We start from the raw sequence: 19,186 nt of genomic DNA, 5'->3' as shown, positions 1-19,186 counted from the left end.
GAGCAGCAAAGGCGTAAGTAGGTTGGGCTGGAGGGATAGTAGGGGCTGGGGGTGGGGAGGGCATATGGGGTGCCAAGGATCCAGGCAGCCACCAAGACTGATCTCTGAGCACAGAGCCAGGAGTAAGCCCTGAGCACTGCCGGTATGCCCAAAAACAAAAAACAAAACAAAAATATTTTGGTAAGTAGTCATAAGTAGGGCAAACTGTCAAACACGTGGAGGCTTGATTCTTAAAGGCATTTTCTTCAGCAGTACACGGTGACGTTCTTGTCTGTGTAATGGGAGCTGAATCCAGAGTGACCTGTAGCACTGTAGCACTGTCCTCCCATTGTTCATGGATTTGCTTGAGCGGGCCCAGTAACTTCTCCATTATGAGACTTGTTACTGTTTTTGGCATATCGAATACACCACTGGAAGCTTGCCGGGCTCTCCGAGAGGGACGGAGGAATCGAACTTGGGTCGGTCACATGCGAGGCAAGCGCTCTACCCGCTGTATAGACCTAGGAGCACATTTTAGGTAGCAGAGGAAAGGCAGCGTGTATTGTTCAGTCCTCGCTCACAGGACCAGAGTGGCAGGACTTCGAGGCTTTCTTCTGGAGGGGGCGGTTGGGAGACAGGGCAGCGGTTGGTGGTGACGTGCTCGCACACGGCCAATCTGGGTTCAGTCCCCAGCACCACGTGTGATCCCCAAGCCCCGCCAGGAATAAGCCCGAGCACTACCAGGTGTGACCCCAAAACCAAGCAAACCCCTGTGTCCACCAGGCTGCCCCCGTGCTCTCACAGCAGGGTCCTGAACATTCGTAAGTCCCCTGTCCTCTGACTGCAGAAGTCCTGGGAGTCTGTCTGGGCTCTCCCGGGAAGTGCTCATCTGCGCGTTCTTGAACAGGCCTCCCTTCCAAGGTGGGCTGGGGCTGGCAGGTAGGACCCGGTCCCAGCCAGTCCCTGAGACCACGTGGCCTCCGGACTTCGTGGGGCACAGTGTCTCCCTGGGTCCCTGGCACTGCAGTGCTCGAGCAGTGCCACGTTCTCGGGCTGTAACATCGAAGCCGTCAGTGGAGAATCCCCGAGCGTGCCCCTGGGCCCCTGAGCAGCGCTTGAGAGCTGAACTGCTTTGGGACGGGTGGAAAGGGAAGGTACAGACTGGCGTCCTGTGCGCGGCTGAGACTGGCTCGCGGGAAGGGGTATGGGGAGGAGGGGGGTGGGGAGCGCTTGCGGTGCTGCTGCACCTGGTCACTCAGGGCCGGAGACAGTGCAGGGGCAGAGGCCTGGCCTGCCCACGGCCGTCCTGGCTTTGATTCTCTGGGGTGATTCCTGAGCACAGAGCCAGGTGTGCCAAAGCACCCCCCCGCCCCCAATCACAGTAAACATTTATTTACTGTGTTTTTAAATGAATCGTTATTCAAAAAAGGCATTTGTTTTTATGAGTTAATTGTGGGGTGGTTTTTTAATGCAGTTTTTGGCACATGATAGAAAATGTACTTGGAACATACTGGCAGAATGTTTCAGTAATGCATTAGATGAGATGTAGAACATTTTTTTACTAGTATTTGGGAAGACGAACATCTACAAAAACTCCCATTAGTGACTTGAGGTGGAAGCGTGTTTGTCGGCTTGGTTGAGTGCAGCGGTTTGTGTGCAGAAACCGGGCCGTGTTTCCGCCTAGCTGTTGTGATGGCCGCCTCAGAGTTTACTCCGAACGCTGCCTGAGGAGGCAAAGCTGCAGTTGCAGATTTACCAGCAAACTTGTGCTCTAAAGAGCTTTCGGTGAAAATGAACAGGTGAGTGTTGGTTTTTGTTCGTTTCTGGTTTTTATTTGTTTTCGACCCAGCAGCAGCTGCTGTGGTGCCTTCCTCTCTGTGATCAGGGTTGCCTTTGCAGAGCCTGGCAGGGCGTGCAGTCGGGGGTCAGGCAGAGGCCAGCCGCATGCAAGGCCGGTGCCCTGACCCCTGTGGTATCTCTTTGAACCTTTTTTTTTTTTTCCCGCTTTTTTGGGTCACACCCGGCGATACACGGGTTACTCCTGGCTCATGCACTCAGGAATTACTCCTGGCAGTGCTCAGGGGATCATATGGGATACTGGGAATCGAACCCGGGTCGGCCGCGTACAAGGCAAATGCCCTAATCTCTGGGCTATTCCGTCCAGCCCCTGGACCTGTCATTTTTTAATGAAATTTAAATCTAGTTCTGGGACCTGTAGTTTGTTTCTTGTTTTTATTTTTTCTGTTTTGTTTTTTAATATTTTAAATATCTAGTTCTGGGCCCGGGGAGGTAGTACAGGGCCCAGGTCCTCCCTTGAGGGCAGCCTCCCCTGGTGTGGGCCTTGGCAGCCTGGACGGTCTCTGGGCACCCCCTGAGCTGCCCTCGAGCACGTGATCCATCTCCTGTCCCTAAGTAGTTCTGAGTCTGCTTCTTAGAGACTTCATCTTGATAGTTTTGTGGGGTTTTCTGTGCTTGAGTCCCAGGGACAAACCCGGGGCCTCCTAAGTATACTCGGCATCTGCTCAGCCTCTGAGCTTGTCTCTGGCCAGCTTCCACAGTTTGATACTATTAATTAGTATAAACAAGAATGGTAGGAAACAAAATCTCTTTTCATAGCGAGCTTTGGACAAGTCGTGGGTTAGCCTGTTTACTTGAAATCTGATCGTTGTTGCTGGAGAGATAGTACAGTGGGTAAGATACTTACCTCGGACCTGCCGCCCCGGGATCAATCCCCGCATCCTGTACGGTTCCCTGAGCCCACCAGAAGTGATTTCTTTGCTCCTGAGCACTGCTGAGTATGGCCCCAAAACAAAAAACAAATCTGATCGTAGTATGGGGTTGATAGCTTAATTGTAGACATTTTTATGCTGACTTTCTTATTACTTATCAAAGTGCTGTTTATATGGAATCATTTCTTTGCTGAGAGGTTAACATTTTCTTTTGAAAGATGATAATTAAAATTTAAACATTGGCAACACTGAGTATTGGCAAGAATGTAGAAAAGCCCCAGGTCTCCATATGCGGCAGGTGGGAGGGGACGATTACCCTTCCTGGAAAGCAGTTCTGCAGATTCTTGATCAAACCTACACTTACAGCAATTCCTTGTTGTGTTTTTGAGCCACGCCCGCCCAGTGGTGCTCTTGGGCTCCCTGCCGTGCCAGGGGCTAAACGCGGGCTTCTGCCTACAAAGCTTATGCTTTCGCCCCAAAGCACCTGCCCCACTCCTTGACATCACCTGTCCTGGGTAAAGGAGGGTATTGTCAGGATGAGTACCAGTTCCTGCTGTTCAGGGTGACAGCCTGGCTCAGTCCCAGCCCCTGAGCGCTTCCACACCCCTGGACCAGAGCGCTGAACCGTCAGGCCCTCAGAGTTGGGCGAGGACCACTGGAAGGGTCCTCTGAGCTCTCTGAGCACTTCTCGGGAGCCCCTCCCTAAAAGTCGACACTGTTGTTACTGAAAGCCAAAGAACAGGCACACCCGCATATCCCTGACACATAAACAGAATGGCTTAGGCACAGTGCCACAGATACTGGGCAAAAAAAATAAGAGTGACTTAGCAGGATTTGATTCCTGTTTATCAAAATAAATAAGTGAAAAGAAAAATAAGCAAGGCAGTAGGGATAGGTTTGTTTGAAGCAATGTCAGATGGAGAGTTAAAAATTGTGAGTAGGAGGCCAGAGCAGTAATACAGCGGGTAGGGCGTTTACCTTGCACATAACCCACCTGGGTTCCATCCCCGTCATCCCATATGTGTACCCGAGCACTGCCAGAAGTGATTCCTGAGTGCAGAGCCTGGAGGAACCTCTGAGCATCGCTGGGTGTGACCCAAAAGGCAAAAAAAAAAAAGTAAGTGGAATGTGACTCACACAGATCACACAGGATCTGGGTGTGACTCAGTGGAAGGAGTTTGCCTTGAGTGCTCACGTGCCCCTGGGGATAGTGCAAAGCATGAGTGAGCCCTGGAGCCAAGCGTGGAACATGCCGCACTGCGCACTGTGTGTATGTGTGTGTGTGTGTGTGTGTGTGTGTGTGTGTGGCCTCCCCGCTGCCCATCACCACTGCCACGAAGAATGCACAGGCCCCCCCCCATCAAAGGATGCTGTTTGCATTAAGCGGTTTTATTTACTTTTTTTTGAAAAAAACTCTTAAAAGGTAGTTCTTTTTTGCAAAAAAAAAAAATTTTTTTTTTTTAACTTTTTGGGTCACACCCGGCGATGCACAGGGGTTACTCCTGGCTCTGCACTCCGGAATTACCCCTGGCGGTGCTCAGGGGACCATATGGGATGCTGGGAATCGAACCCAGGTTCCCAGTGTGCTATTGCTCCAGCCCCTTTTTTGCAAAAATTTTTACATTTAATGAACATACACTAAAGCATAAGATACTATTTGTTGACTTACAAGCTTATGGCAGTTTTTTCCCCCTAAATTTATTAAGGCATGATTTACAAAGTTTTCCATAATTGGATTTTTTTAAAGATTATTCAGTTTGTGTACTCTAATACTAGAATAAGTTACTATAAGAAGTCAGTGTAATGTACTTTACTTTTTGTGAGACTAATCTGATAAGTACTTTTTTTTAAAAGACAGAAAGAGGGAATATATATAGTTCATCTATTTAGCTTACTTGTGTGAAGTTAAGATAGTATGATGTCGGCCGTGCGACATCTTACTATCTCGTTCTTACTTTGGACAACCTGGCAGGCTACTGATGTAACTGCCCACATGGCAGAGTCTGGCAAACTCCCCCTGGTTTACCCAATATGCCAAATACCAGTAACAATGATGGGTCTCATTCTCCTAATCCCGAAAGTGCCTTGAATATCGCACTTTTGAAAATCTCAGGGTTAGGGCGAAGGAGACGTTACTGGTGCCTGCTCAAGGCAATCGATGAACAACAGGATGATCGTGATCGTGATCGGATTTTTGGTATACAATGTTCCATCACTGATCTCGTCACCAGTGTCAACTTCCCTCTACCAGTGTCCCCAGGTTCCCTCCCGTGCTCTCTGGACAGGCACTATTGGGAAACATTGGGTTGTCCTTGCTACTCCCGCAGGGAGCTGAGGTTTATTGAGTTACTCCCACCACAGTGCCCCTAAGGCACACTCAATTCCATCAAGCACTAATTATCCTATATTGCTTTTCCTTTCCTTTATGTTATTTAGCAATGTCCTTTTTGTACAGACACAGGAAGACAGTTCATGCTATGCTTTGTAACGTGGGAGTTAATTGACTCCAAAATAATATTTACTCCTGGGCATCCATCATATTTACCTGACTTAAGCCTCAGTGGCCCTTAGTTCCTAGCACTCCAAAAGCAGGGTCCTGATGAAGGGACTCGATGAACCCAGAGCAAGCTGTAAGTTACCCTGGCATCGAAAGGGGCCATGCTAAGCACCATAAGTGTAAGTTAAGAGCACGGTCATGAAACAAACTCTGTCATCACACAAAAAGAAGTAACTAAATAAGGACCCTGCTGGGGTTAGAAAGACTAATCTTGCCTGAGGACTGTGGTCTGGAATATATAGCGAGATGTCCCCAAGAAGAGCCAACCTTTAAGCTTAATATATCTCTTAGGGTGTTCATACAAAATGACTAGAAAAATTATAAAAAGTAAATTTACGATGATTGTTTGAGTGGATTACTAGCTGAGGAAAAGATAAAACAATACACCCTGGATGGGATCCGCCCTTGAGCGGATCTCCTAGCAACCTGGAGTGCTGAACCCTCAGATGAGACTCTGTCCTTGAGTTAATCCCCTAGAACTTCCCCTGGAGGAGGGGCTTTACCTCTGTTTGTTGTTATGACAAAGCTCAACCCCACCTATGTGTACCCACCCTTCATGATTCTATATAACTGTGCTGTAAGGGGAAAGGGGACGGGAAGGTGCTGACGATGGTTGGAAGTAGAGGACTATGAGACTGAGGAGACGCAGAAGAAAATGTAACGAGGTAGAGGACTTCGAGGTCTACGAGAAGACAAGCATGATGGAACTGTGATGACTGGGACTACAACCAAAACTACGACTAACAGGCAGGGATGGTTGGGGATTGGAATTGGGAGGAAATATGGAAACACGGTAAAGGGAAGTTGACACTGGTGGTGGGATTGTTGCTGGAATATATGTCGAAAATTCAACAGTCAATAACTTTGTAAATCATGGTTCTTTAATTAAATAAAAATATTTTTAAAAAGGGCTGGAGCGATAGCACAGCGGGTAGGGTGTTTGCCTTGCAAGCGGCCAACATGGCTGACCCGGGTTCAATTCCTCCACCCCTCTCGAGAGCCCGGCAAGCCACAGGGAGTATCTCGCCCACACGGCAAAGCTCGACAAGCTCCCCGTGATGTATTTGATATGCCAAACACAGTAATAAGTCTCACAGTGTTACTGGGCCCGCTCAAGCAAATTGATGAACAACGGGAGGACAGTGATAGTGACAGTGATTTTTTAAAAGAATTGAAAAAAAAAAACTACGACTATGATTGTGCAGTAAGGGGAGAGAGCGGACTATGCTGGGGAAGAGAGAGAAGAACCGACTGCCGACCAGCCTGGGGCCCTGTTTTCCTGTTTCTCCACTCTCCCGGTCCCTCGTCCACCCGTTGCCGTGGCCGCCAGGGGAACAGCTCTCGGCCACCGAACGCTCGAGTCCCCCTCGTTTTTCTCTGAGACTCACAAGGTTATTCAGGTTTGGGTCTCAGGATTTCAGTGTTGTTGACTCTGGCCTGTTGTGCTGTCACTAACCCACTCACATCCCCTCCCCTCCCCCGCCGCGTCTCTCCTCTCCCACCCCTTCCCCCACCCCAGCACACACTTGTCTGTCTTCTCCCTACGTTTTGGGACCAAGGGTGGTCTAGGCATCCCCCTTTAAACCATTGTGTGGCTTGTGTTTTTATAAGTAAAATACAGTTAAATTATATTAACATTTCACTTTGAAATATTCCACCAATGTGTACACTGATTTATGCAGCTTTCTGTATATAAGATATACTTCAATATAATTTTGTTAAATTTAATGCATAATTTAGTACATACTTAGTACATACCAAGACATAATATCTGAATTACTTAAAATGGGACATTGTATCTTAAAACTCACACGCATCTCAAGAGGGTGTGTTAGCAAATAGAACGCTTTTCAGTTTAAATAAATGTTTAAGAACTTTAGCCCTTTCTTGGACTGGAAGGGTAGTAGCAGAGCAAGAAGGGCTCTTGCTTTGCACACTGCCAACCTGGTCCATGCCCGGCATTCCGTATGGTTCCCTAAACCCCACTAGGAGTGATTCCTGAGTGCAGAGCCAAGGGTAACCCCGGACGCTGCCGGGTGTGGCATCCCCCCAAAATGTGAAAAGAAATTAAGCTCCTTCTAGTCACAGAAGTAGACTATAAGGATAGTCAACAGTTAAGTTTCTCCTGTCTCATTATTATTATTCTACATAATCGATATACCAAACACAGTAACAACACGTCTCACAATGGAGACGTTTCTGGTGCCCACTCAAGCAAATCGATGAACAACGGGAGGACAGTGCTACAGTGCTACTATAGGTTGAATTTTATTTTCTTTATCTCTTATGTTTTGGGGGTACCAAACCAGTGGTGCTCAGCAGCTACTCCCTGGAGTGGTTAGGGGACCATGTTGTGCCAGGAATCAAACCCCGAGCGCCCAAATGGTCTCCTTCTGAGCCATCTTCCCACTCCAGAGTTGTTTTTTAATTATAAAATTCTAGAAGTGTTACTTTCCCCCACAGGTATGGCTTCGGAACTGGGGAGGTGGCCCAGAGGACGGGCGTGAGATGAATGCAGTTCCCGGCACTGCATCTGAGCCCTGGGGGTATTCAGTGTGGCCTCCACACAGCCTGGCCGGCGTGCTACTTGGGAGTGCTCCTAACTATATAAGGAGCAGAAGTTCTGTATTTCCATATTTTGAGATTTGTTTATGGTCATCATCATGGGCCAGATCATGGTTTATAAGCCAGTGTATTTGAAACAAACTTTGCCTTTATTAGAATAGTTTATACATGATAATTACGTAAAACTTGTTCATTGCCATATATTTTCTAGGGGAATAGATAGTATCAAGTGATGGCAAACTCCTGGCTTGACTTTTGATTGTAAAACTGAAATTACTGGGGGGTGAGAGGTTGGGAGAGAGGGGTGTGACCAGAGAGAATTCGCTGGGGATGGGTGTGGTATTGGAATTATGTCTGTGAGAAACCATTATTAATAGCATTGCAAACCACAGAATCTCCATGAAAAAAACAAACAAACAAAAAAGTGTTGTGACTGAAATTACCACCAGTGGTGGAGGGAAAAGGTGGCTGGAAGGGACCAAGGACAGTGCAGGAGGGTGTGGTTGCTTCGGAGGTGGTGAAGTCCCAGGATGTTCAGCAAAACCATAAGCATTTAACACTGTTGCAACCATGTTACCTAAGGTGTAATAAAAACAAGTTAAAATTCTGCAGTTTAAAGAAGAACCCTCTGTTGTGCTGGTTAAATGATCTCAGTAGTTGGAAATCAGCAGTCTAATATTTATTAGTGTAAAAGCAGATATTTCAGACATTTTGTTGGCCTGACAGGTGTGTTTTGGCACAATAAACACATTTCTTTTTAAGTGGAAGTTTCTAGAACTCAGCACTTGATAGTACTTAGTTTTGTAGGAAAGTCGTGCTCCATTTGCCCTCTGAGGTTCATAGGTAGCCGTTAAGACTGCTGAACACATTACATTTATTGTTCCATCTTTAAAGTCAAGAAAATGCTTGAACTCTATTTGATGTGTGGAAAAGTAGAATTGGAAGGAGAGGGTTAGAGTCACTCTTTTTGCAGGGACAGGGGCCACACCTGGCAATGCTCAGGAGTTACTCCTGGCTTTGCATTCAGGAATTGCCCCTGGTGGCCTCCAGGGACTGTGCAGGGCTCTGGGGATCGAACCCGAGTTGGCTGTGTGCAAGGCAAATGCCCACCACTGGGCTATCGCTCCAGTCCCTAGAAGCACTCTTAGGAATGGGGGTGGGGGGTGCGCAGAGCGATTGTGGCAGGGCGTTTGCCTTGCACGCAGCTGACCCAGGTTCAATCCCCAGAATCCCGTATGGTCCCCCAGCTGCTCCGCCAGGAGCCAGGAGGAAGCCCTGAGCGTCAAACAAGACAGAAAAGAATCCCCAAGGATGTAGCTTAGCAGCAGGGCGCTTGCCTCGCACATCGCAAGCCTGGTGCAGCCCCTGGCACCACAGAAGGAAAAACAAGCTCGAGGGTGACAGGAGCGGAGGGCTTGGAGGAGGCGCACGTGGCCGCCTCGGACCCTGAGCCACACTGTGCTTTCCTCCCTGCAGGGGGGAAACCCGCGTGTTGAACTTACCCTCTCGGAGCTCCAGGACATGGCGGCCCGGCAGCAGCAGCAGATCGAAAACCAGCAGCAGATGTTGGTTGCCAAGGTGAGTTGTAGAGGCCGCGAGGGGCAGTGTGCTCTCAGCCTTGGTGGCAGGTTGGGGTCAGCGCTCTTGTGGGCAACACTGCGAATTGGGACTCCGACCCAGGACGGCTGGCACAGCGCTTTTAAAACTCTTTTCTGTAGAGCGTATTGTTCTCGAAGTTGGAAAGGAAGGTACCAGAGCAGTCCTACCTGGCCTCCATCAGGTCCACCCCGCCCAGAGAAGGAAATGGTTGACCGTGTCCAACCCGTAGATAAAGTCCGAAAGCAGGATGCTTTGTGTTTCCTCTTGTCTTCTTTTGACTGGCCCAATGGCTTAGCGTTCCTGGACGCTGAGACAGTGTGAGCACACGGGGTCGCGTGGCGACAGTTCAGAGCAGGGAACACTCCACACTCTGCACTGAGCTTTACAGAGTCGGGGCTTGAAATTTGCTAATCGTAGGATTTGAGATTTTTCGAATGATTCAGTCATGGGCTAGCCTCTTACCTGTCACTCACATCTTCTGGAAATGATTTGTGTGTTCCTGCCCTTAAATGCTCTGAAATTGCTTTAAAGAGAACATGAAAGCATCGCTTTCTCTGTGAGAGATTTTTTTACTAACCAAAAGTTGAGTCCCACTTTCCAAACGGCGCGGTGGCTCATCAGAGTCTCCACCTCCATGTAAATCACGTTTTGCATTGGAACTGTTTTCGGAGGTTGTCTTATAAAATTAAATACAAATCAGAGTAATACAGAATTTTTGAATTCTCCTTTTTCTTTTCTTCATAAATAATGATCTCTGACGAGTGCTGTTGAAGGGAGTGCCCAAGGGCTGGAGGCCACGCTCTGCATAGGGAGCCCTGGACCGACACCACATGGTCCCCAGCCCCCTTGGGAGTGCCCCTAAGCCCTGCACTGGGGTAACCACGGTGCGAATGACAAGCTAAGGCTGACTTTTGTGTGCTGGGCACTGACGTCCTCCTGTCAGCTGTGGTCTCATGTCTGTAATCGTGATAAAAGGCTCCTACTCAGATATGTCTCATGCGCATCTGTGCAGCTATGAGGATTTCACATGGATTTCAGCTGCCTGCGTGTTAATAGGGAAAAACGATCGAGGAGTACTGAATATTTTTGCCTCAGGACTTTCCTGTTCTTCCTTGGCTCTAAAATGTCTTCCATCAGTTTTGAAGAAACAAGTCCTACCTAAAGAAAGCCAAACACTTCCTCTCCTGTGGGATGTCACTTAGCAAATGAGAGGTTTGGGGGGCGGGGAGGGGGTGGGGAGCGGGTCACACCTGGCGGTTCTCAGGACCACTCCTGTCCAGGGGCCAGATAGGGGCAGGGATGAAAATGGGTTCGGCTGCGTGGGATCAGCTTGGGGTGAGCACATTCCAGGGCAGATGCCTTCGCCCTGTCCTTTCCCCGTGACTGCAGTGGGAGGTTTCCTTTCTTCTCGTCACCTTCTCCCTGTGCAGTCCAGGCCCCTCTGGGTCACTGCCCGTTTCCTGAGGAGGGGAATGAGGGGCCTTGGAGGCCGCGTGGAACAGCAGGAAACCCGGGCTGGCTCAGCCACCCAGACAGGACGCAGCCGCGCGCACCGTGCTGCACTCCCCCGGCTCCCACGCCCGGCACGTGCTGCCATGTGGCACGGTGTGTCCAGAGTCCCCTGGCGTATCTCTGACGCTCACTGGGACCGGCAGTGCCGAAATCACCTGCCTTGTTCGCTAGTGCGTGAAAGTCACCTTGTGTCTGGAAATTCAAACTTAACTGTGTCATTTTTGATCAGGAGCAGCGTTTGCATTTTTTAAAGCAGCAGGAGCGCCGTCAGCAACAGTCGACTTCCGAAAACGAAAAGCTTCAGAAGTTGAAAGAACGAGTTGAAGCCCAGGAAAACAAGCTAAAGAAGATCCGGGCCATGAGAGGACAAGTAGACTACAGCAAAATTATGAACGGCAATCTGTGTACGTACCCCCGTCCCACGTGGGCCCCCCCACACACAGGCGGTCTGTGTACATACCCAGTCCCACACAGCTCCCACACACACGGGAGCAGCCCGCTTTGGGTGTGTCCAGAGTGCACTCAGCTTTTCTGTGTCCCTTCCCTGGCAGGGCAGTAGGAGACCGTCTGTAGGGACGGCGCCGTGGCCTCCGGCTGGGACACTGTGGGCAGAGTTCATATCAGAGCCTGTCTCACCAGAGCCTCTCCAGTGTTGCCTGGGAGTTAGGATAAATGATACAATGTTCCTGGATGATTCTGTGGGACTGTGTACTAATAATTTCAGTTAGTGCGTGCTTTTATGTTACGGAGATAAAAAGCAAAGCAGACCTAAATGATTTTGCCTCTGAAAGCCTTTGGTCAGTGAACAAGCTGGTTTTCGGACCATTTGCCTTAATTAAAGGCTCTCTGACCATCAGTCCAGATACAATTGCTTGGACATATGAGCAGCCAACCCGTCTTCCAAGGGTATGTTGGTGTGTGTGTGTTGTATTATAGGTAGAGAACATTTTCCTCTCAAGGCACGGTCCTTAGTATGTTAGAATTGAGTTCAGTAGAGAGAAATGATGAAGAAAAGCACCAAGCACAAATAACAACATAAATACTATCACAGAGTGATTTTTTTTTCTCCCTTTATTGGTGGGCAATTGTAGCTGCTGAAATTGAAAGGTTCAGTGCCATGTTCCAGGAGAAGAAGCAGGAGGTGCAGACGGCCATCCTGAGGGTGGACCAGCTCAGCCAGCAGCTAGAGGACTTGAAGAAGGGGAAACTGAATGGCTTCCAGGCGTACAGCGGCAAACTGACGGGCCCAGCAGCCATGGAGCTGAAAAGACTGTACCAGGAGCTGCAGGTGAGCTGTGGGCCGGGCCGGGACCAAAGGAACCGGAAACAAATGAATGGCTTCTGGTTGTGTGGCAATTCTACAAAATATATTTAGTACGAAAGACTTTTCAGAGGCCTTTGGAATTTAATTACAATAGCATAATTCACTCAGTTAAAGTGTAAAATTAAGTGGGTATTTTTTCTAGCATCTTCACAGAGGAAGCACTATTGATCTAAGATTATCTTACGTACCCCCAAAAGAGGGCTGGAGCAATAGCACAGCGGGTAGGGCATTTGCCTTGCATGCAGCCAACATGACCAACCCGAGTTCGAGTCTTCTGCCCCTCTCGGAGAGCCTGGCAAGCTACCAAGAGGATCTCACCTGCACGGCAAAGCCTGGCAAGCTACCCGTGACGTATTCGATATGCCAAAAACTGTAACAAGTCTTACAATTTGTTGTGAGACGTTACTGGTGCCCGCTCAAGCAAATCGATGAACAGTGGGAGGACAGTGCTACAGTGCTAATCTGCTGTATTTTTTTTTTTCCTGATGCACTCATCTGGTGCTGGGAATTGAACTCAGGAATTTTTTTTTTAAATTTTTTAAATTTTTTAGTAGTGAATCACCATGGGGTACAGTTGTAGACTTTCATTCTTGCATTTCAGTCATACAATGATCGAGTACCCATCCCTCTACCAGTGCCCATTCTCCACCACCACTGATCCCAGTATCCCTCCCACCACCCCCACCCCACCCTGCCTCTGTGGCAGGGCATTCCCTTTTGTTCTCTCTTTCCTTTGGTGTTGTAGTTTGCACTAGAGGCATTGCGAGGTCATTGTGTTTGGTCTGTAGTCCACATTTGTCTCGCATCTCCCTGAGCTGGGCTGGCCCTCCAGACACCCTTTACTTGGTGTTCCCTGCTCTGTCTGAGCTGCCTTTCCCCCAGCGTGGGAGGTCGGCTTCCAAGCCATGGAGCAGACCTCCATCTCAGGGCTTCTTGAGCCATCTCCTCAGTCCTTTTTTTTTCCTGGGGGGTGGGGAGGCTTTCTGAGTCACATCTGGTGGTGTCAGGGGTTACTCCTGGCTCTGCACTCAGGAATTACTCCCGGGGGTGCTCGGGGGACCCTATGGGATGTCAGGGATTGAGCGTAAGTTGGCCACATGCCAGGCAAATGCTCTCTCTGCTTTGGTTCCTCCCCAGTCCTTTTTCTTTCTTTTTTTCTTTTTTTTTTTTCTTTTTGGGTTACTCCTGGCTCTGCACTCAGGAGTTACTACTCCTGGCAGTGCTCAGGGGTCCATATGGGTTGCTGGGGATTGAATGTGGGTCGGCAGATTAAACCTTTTTTTTCATCTTTTTTATTTTGGTGCAATTTATTATTTTTTTATTTTTTTATTTTTTTATTTTTTTTGCTTTTTGGGTCACACCTGGCAATGCACAGGGGTTACTCCTGACTCTGCACTCAGGACTTACTCCTGGCGGTGCTCAGGGGACCATATGGGATGCTGGGAATCGAACCCAGGTTGGCCGCGTGCAAGGCAAATGCCCTACCCGCTTTGCTATTGCTCCAGCCCCTATTTTGGTGCAGTTTAGAGGTTTGTCTTTTTTTTCCCAGCACCTAGCCTCCTGGTTAGTGCACTCATACTGTTGTGGTCGTACTTATGCTTGGGTGTCTCCAAAGGATGCTGAGACACTGCTTGGACAGTGCAGTTACACAGCTGCGTACACAGAGGGTTACACAGAATATAGGTAACCCTCAGCTTCACTGGCGCCAATCATTCTGGATGGTTCTATCACAGTATGTTCTGGCTTCATCTGTTTTCTACTGCAAAGTGTTTGGGACACAGGCCATAGTGTCAGTATGTGCCTACTCAGGAGACCTTGGTGTTTCTTGCTTATTTGGTTTTAATCTTCCAGACAGTGAGAACTTGGCCATTTAGTTAATGCACATCCTAAAAGTTGCATTTTCCGTTTTTCAGATTCGTAATCAGCTTAACCAGGAACAGAATTCAAAGCTCCAGCAGCAGAAGGAACTCTTAAATAAGCGCAACATTGAGGTGGCCATGATGGACAAGCGAATCAATGAACTTCGGGAACGTCTTTACGGAAAAAAAATTCAGGCATGTTAAAAAGAAAATAATTTTGTATCTTAATCACTAACAGTGGTTCACCCCCCAAAGCACCATTTTCCTCCAGGGCCATTTTGTTTCACTTGATAAAACATACATTGACCGTAAGCCAGAGAAAAACGTCAAAGGGAAATTCTCTTTCTCCAAGTCACGTTTGTTTCTTGCTACTTGAAATCCTAACCCTTCTGTGCAGGGCTGGGCCCGGCTGACTCCCGCCCGCCGGGCCAGCTGTGCCACAGGTAGATTCCTTGAATTTGTGTAGCCTCATCTTACCATGAACTGCTTTTTCCTGCCTCATTCAAGAATTTCTGATGATTCCTTTTTGGTTTGGTTTGGTTTGGTTGGTTTTTTTGTACTACACCTGTTGGTGGTCAGAGCTTATTCCTTGCTCTGTGCTCAGGGATCACTTCTGGCATGGATTGGGGGAGGGGCATCTGTAGTGCTGGGGATGTTGTAACACTGCTTCGGCCCCTAGTCTGACGGTTCTTAAAGATAACCCGGGTCGCTTGCAAACATCTTAGCAAGTGCTATATAAGGGGTGAGTGCTTTGGGAAAATCCTTTTTTGGTATTCTGAATTTTAGCGGCATTAAACCAGTACAGAAGTATGTAAAGAAATATGCAGCCCTTCCACCCTGTTCTCCAGGGATGGCAGTTAATAATTTCTGTCTTCTGCTTAACAGAAATAGAAAGGTGTTTTTCACTGTAAATAGAATCATAGGAATTCTGTGACATTCTGCACGTTGCTCCAGGGCCTCTGTTCAGATCATTACCTGATCCTTCTGTCACGTCTCTGTACACCTTGTCCCTGGACCCGCGGTCACTCTCACCCAGCCCTGTTGTGCTCTAGGGTGTCCCTGAGTCTTGCTGTTCCCTTGGAGCCAGAGCTTGTGCGGAATCAGTGCTGCTCTGGCGGGGGTGGTACCAGGCTGGAGGGGCCAGCGCTGGTCAGTGCTCGTAGGCCACGATTGCCCGGTGCTGCGGTTGGAGAAGCCCGAGAGGAACAGCCAGCCCCTCCGAGCGTCACCTACGGGGATCTCTGGGGAAGCTTAAGGATCAGCCGTCAAAGCTGGTGGCTTTCCTCTCCCTTTGACACAGGCGGTGTTGGCTGACACGCTTCCTACAGTGGTGGACCCTGGGCAGGGCCTCATGGGGTCTGGAGAGAAATGATCTTCCGGGACCTTCGTTGACTGCATGTGGCCCCCTTGCATTATGGAGTAGTGACTTTCCTGGTGGCCATCAGCACTGCCACAGTTGAGCATTGTCTGGTCTGACCCAGCCAGCTGAATGTCTCCAGGCGTGGCCCCTAGGCCCCTGTTTGCAGTCCACCCTCCCCCCAAAATAAGACCTAGTCTCATGGGCAGCTTATCTTCCCCGTAGTAATTTAGGCGTACTTGAGCACATCCCAGGGCACTGCAACCCGGGCAGGTTGCAGAAACCACCACAGAAGGCACAGTCGAGTTGCATTTCCCTGGAGATCCTGGGCGCCTTGAGCAGCGAGGTTGGGGGGCCTGGCCCCTCAGTAGCACAGCCAGGGCGCACAGGGTTCTGTGGATCTCTGGCTCGTCCAGGAGCCCCGAGAAAGTCACTGGCTCTGGAGCTCGGTTCCAGCCCCTTCGGGCAGTGGCGGCGCCACCAGATTCGCGCTTGGCTGCGGCTGGGGTCCTGGAGCAGGACGGCTGAGCTGCCTCATGGCTTCAGCCTTGTTGCGGTGGCGCGTACGGCGGCCCCTGGAGGTCTCAGCTTGTGTGGACCCTGGCGGGTGACAGTCGCATGAGCCACAGCCCTGAGCGTCTCTCCTCTCTCCTCTCGCAGCTGAGCCGTGTGAATGGCACGTCGTCGCCACAGTGCCCCCTGAGCACGCCTGGCCGGGTGGCCGCGGTCGGGCCCTACATCCAGGTGCCCAGCGCTGGCAGCTACGCCGTCCCGGGAGACCCCGTCAAGCCCCAGTCTCTCACCATTGCCTCCAGTGCCGCCCACGGAAGGTCCAAATCTGGTGAGTGGACTTCGCCCTCAGGGCCAGAGCAGGGGAACTGCCCCCCCACCCCAGTGCTGCCCACGGCTGTGCTGGCACCGCACGGGGAAGCTGGGTGCTGTCCCGGACGCCCAGAGCAGTTCTCTTCACGCGCCGTGCCCCGCGTCTGACAGTCCAAATGGGCTCTCTGAGCCCAGGTTTCAGCGCTGGGCTCTTTAGCTGCCAGTCAGCACCCCTTTAGGCCCGGATTGCTGTTTCTGCGTGGCCTTCCCCGTGTGTCACAGTCCCCTGAACACGGAACTGCCCAGCTGCAGGGCTGTGAGCAGGTGTGGCCGCGTGCACACAGGGTGTCGGCATGTCCTCCCCTTCCTGGGGACCTGCTGTCTTCTTTGACCTTTTTTTTCTGTGAGGACAGATGAAATTCTGGGTTTCACACCTATAAGGCAAGTTCTTACCCATGGGGCAGTCCCCGGCCCGCTCTGATCCCTTTCCCCTCGACGGTGCTCTCACCGTGGCTGTGGGTCCCCTCACAGCAAGGGGACGCGGGCATTAGGGCTCCCTGGGCTGTTCGTCTGCTGCGCTCTGTCCCCTGTGCGCCTGCTGACCCTCCTGGTCAGTCTGTATCTCCTGACCGCCTTTTGGTCGCGACGCTCTCACCCCCAGCACCTGCTATGAGCCGCAGCGCCTCTGTGGGAGCTGGTGTGGGGTGTCCACCCCTGTGCCTGGCTCAGATCTCTGCAGCCAGTGCGTGGTCGGTGAAGCCCTAATTGCAGCTTTCTTTGCGCGGTGCTATTTATAGTCTGAACCCGTTTCCCGTGGCAGACAATGAGAGCCATCGACTAATGGGCTTTCAAAGCCTGCCAGAGCTGGAAGTGTCTCCTGATCCCCTCCTCGGGTGTGGAGCGCCCCCACAGGGCTGCAGGAGGTCACACGTTCCAGAGCCGGAAAATGTCTCTGCACACTGCAGAACTAGCTGCATCCGCGGACCCGCGGGAGGCCCGCTCACCCGGCACCAAGCAGGGACCAGTCTCGGTCCGGATGGAGAGCTTTCCGGGGACGAGGACTCTCCCTGGCAGGAACTCTAATCCTCAGCCCTCGACTGTCCTGGTTCTGTGACTCACAGGTGACCACAGTAAGCCCAGAGTGGCCAGCTCGTGGACAGTGTCAGATCTCGACGTCGGGCCTGGCGGCCTATCTGCAAACCGTATGTGGGCAGGCTGGCCGGGGGCAGCGCGAGCTCTCTAGCGCCGAATCAACAATCACCTCTTTCCAAACTGGCAAAGGTCTGCTGCTCGCTTTAAGCACGAAACGTGGCACTGAACCAAAACATGCCTCCTGGTCAGCCCAGTCATGCAGGCTGGCCCCGTGGCTGCTCTTAGGGCAGGCTGAGGGGCACAGCAGAGGCTCTTGATTTTTTTTTTGCTTTTTGCTTTTTGGGTCACACCCGGTGATGCACAGGGGTTACTCCTGGCTCATGGACTCAGGAATTACTCCTGGCAGTGCTCAGGGAACCATATGGGATGCTGGGAATTGAACCTGGGTCGGCCACATGCAAGGCAAAGGCCCTACCCGCTGTGCTATCACTCCAGCCCCAGCTCTTGATTTTGTTAAGAAATTAACAGGATTTCCTAAGCTTACTGTGAGACTTAAGCTTCTGTTGTTCCGAGTTGCTGGATCCAGCCCAGGGCCCCATCCCTGCAAGGCCAGTGCCCCAGGGCTGAGCCCCGGCTTCAGCCCTGAAGCTTCTAGTTTTGTCCCCAGTCCAAGAACCCCATCGTGCTTCAGGTTGGCGGCCCACCTTCGCGCATTGCCACAGCCGCCTGTGAGCTAGCGGCGCCACGCAGTGTATCCCCTTCATAAAAAATAATCTGCCTCCTGTGGCCGAGGAGTGAAACGTCCTAGCTAGCTTCTTAGTTCCCTGGTGGCCTGTTCAGCAGGCTACAAGCAGAGCAGAGGGCTGCGTGTCTCCCCCACGGGCCTCCCCCAAGCCCGCTGGGGCTCCGCTGGCCAGTGCCAGGATTAGCCGTGTGGCGAGGTAGCCGAGCCACTGCTGCAGCCGGCACTGGGCTGCGGGCCTGTCCCCGTGCTGCCAGTCCTGGGGGTGGATCGTTCTGCTCTCCAGGCCGCGGCCGGGTTGTCAGATGGAGAGAGGCTCAAGGACGTGCCTGTCCAGCACCTTGGCTTCCCCCTCTGCGCACAGGAGAAGCTTGCAGGGGATGCGTTCACAGCCTTTCTCAGTTTGGAAACTGCTCTGCAGGGGCGGGCAGGGGGCTCATGATCGCACCCTGAATCGGGAGGGGGCCTGATGCCTGTGATCACCAATTCTGTTAGGCATGGTCCAAGCTGACCCTCTCCTCAGACTCGAGTCAGGAGGGGGCCAGGGCTCTGCTGCTGCCCGTGATTGCCAGCTGGTCAGGGAGCAGGGCCGCGCTCGCGTCCTTCCTCCCGGCCACAGTGCCCTGCAGCACCCGTGGTACCCAGTGTGTGTGCTGCTGGGCTGGGGCATGCCTCATCCAGACACAGTGGCCCAGAGGAGCGTTTGTCTCTCCTCGGAGCCTGTTCTGATGTCGATTCTATTAATTAAAAAAAAAAAACATTTATTTCAACTCTTGTGTTCTTTTCAAGCGAATGATGGAAACTGGCCAACATTAAAACAGAATTCGAGTTCTGCAGCGAAACCCACGCAGCCGGCCGGCGTGGACTGGAAGGACTCCAGCACCGAGGGGCCGCTCAAGCAGGGGCCGGTCTCCAGCCAGCCGGTGCCCTTGGCGGCGTTAGGCGGCACAGAGAAACTGGTAAGCCCCGTGTCTCCCGCAGAAGACGAGCGCGACTCTGGGCGTCTCTGCTGCCTTGTCTCCGTCTGGGGCCTGGGAGGTGTCGTGAGG

General features: G+C 51.1%; 1 protein-coding gene across 1 annotated transcript in view; it reads left to right on the top strand.

The window, feature by feature from the left end:
- The window catches only part of PPP1R13B (protein phosphatase 1 regulatory subunit 13B), a 99,142-nt gene that overhangs the window by 73,100 nt on the left and 6,856 nt on the right, over positions 1 to 19,186 (top strand). The window contains exons 5-10 of the mRNA XM_056113746.1: positions 9,307 to 9,408; positions 11,171 to 11,345; positions 12,033 to 12,229; positions 14,179 to 14,319; positions 16,142 to 16,322; positions 18,927 to 19,096. Of these exons, the coding sequence (XP_055969721.1) occupies positions 9,307 to 9,408; positions 11,171 to 11,345; positions 12,033 to 12,229; positions 14,179 to 14,319; positions 16,142 to 16,322; positions 18,927 to 19,096 (966 nt within the window). The remainder of the gene's footprint in view (positions 1 to 9,306; positions 9,409 to 11,170; positions 11,346 to 12,032; positions 12,230 to 14,178; positions 14,320 to 16,141; positions 16,323 to 18,926; positions 19,097 to 19,186) is intronic.

Source organism: Sorex fumeus, unplaced genomic scaffold, assembly GCF_029834395.1.
Source record: "Sorex fumeus unplaced genomic scaffold, SorFum_2.1 ptg000022l, whole genome shotgun sequence".
Taxonomy (NCBI): Eukaryota; Metazoa; Chordata; class Mammalia; order Eulipotyphla; family Soricidae; genus Sorex; species Sorex fumeus.
Note: the sequence above shows the minus strand (reverse complement) of the source record. Positions and strands in the feature narration are given on the sequence as shown.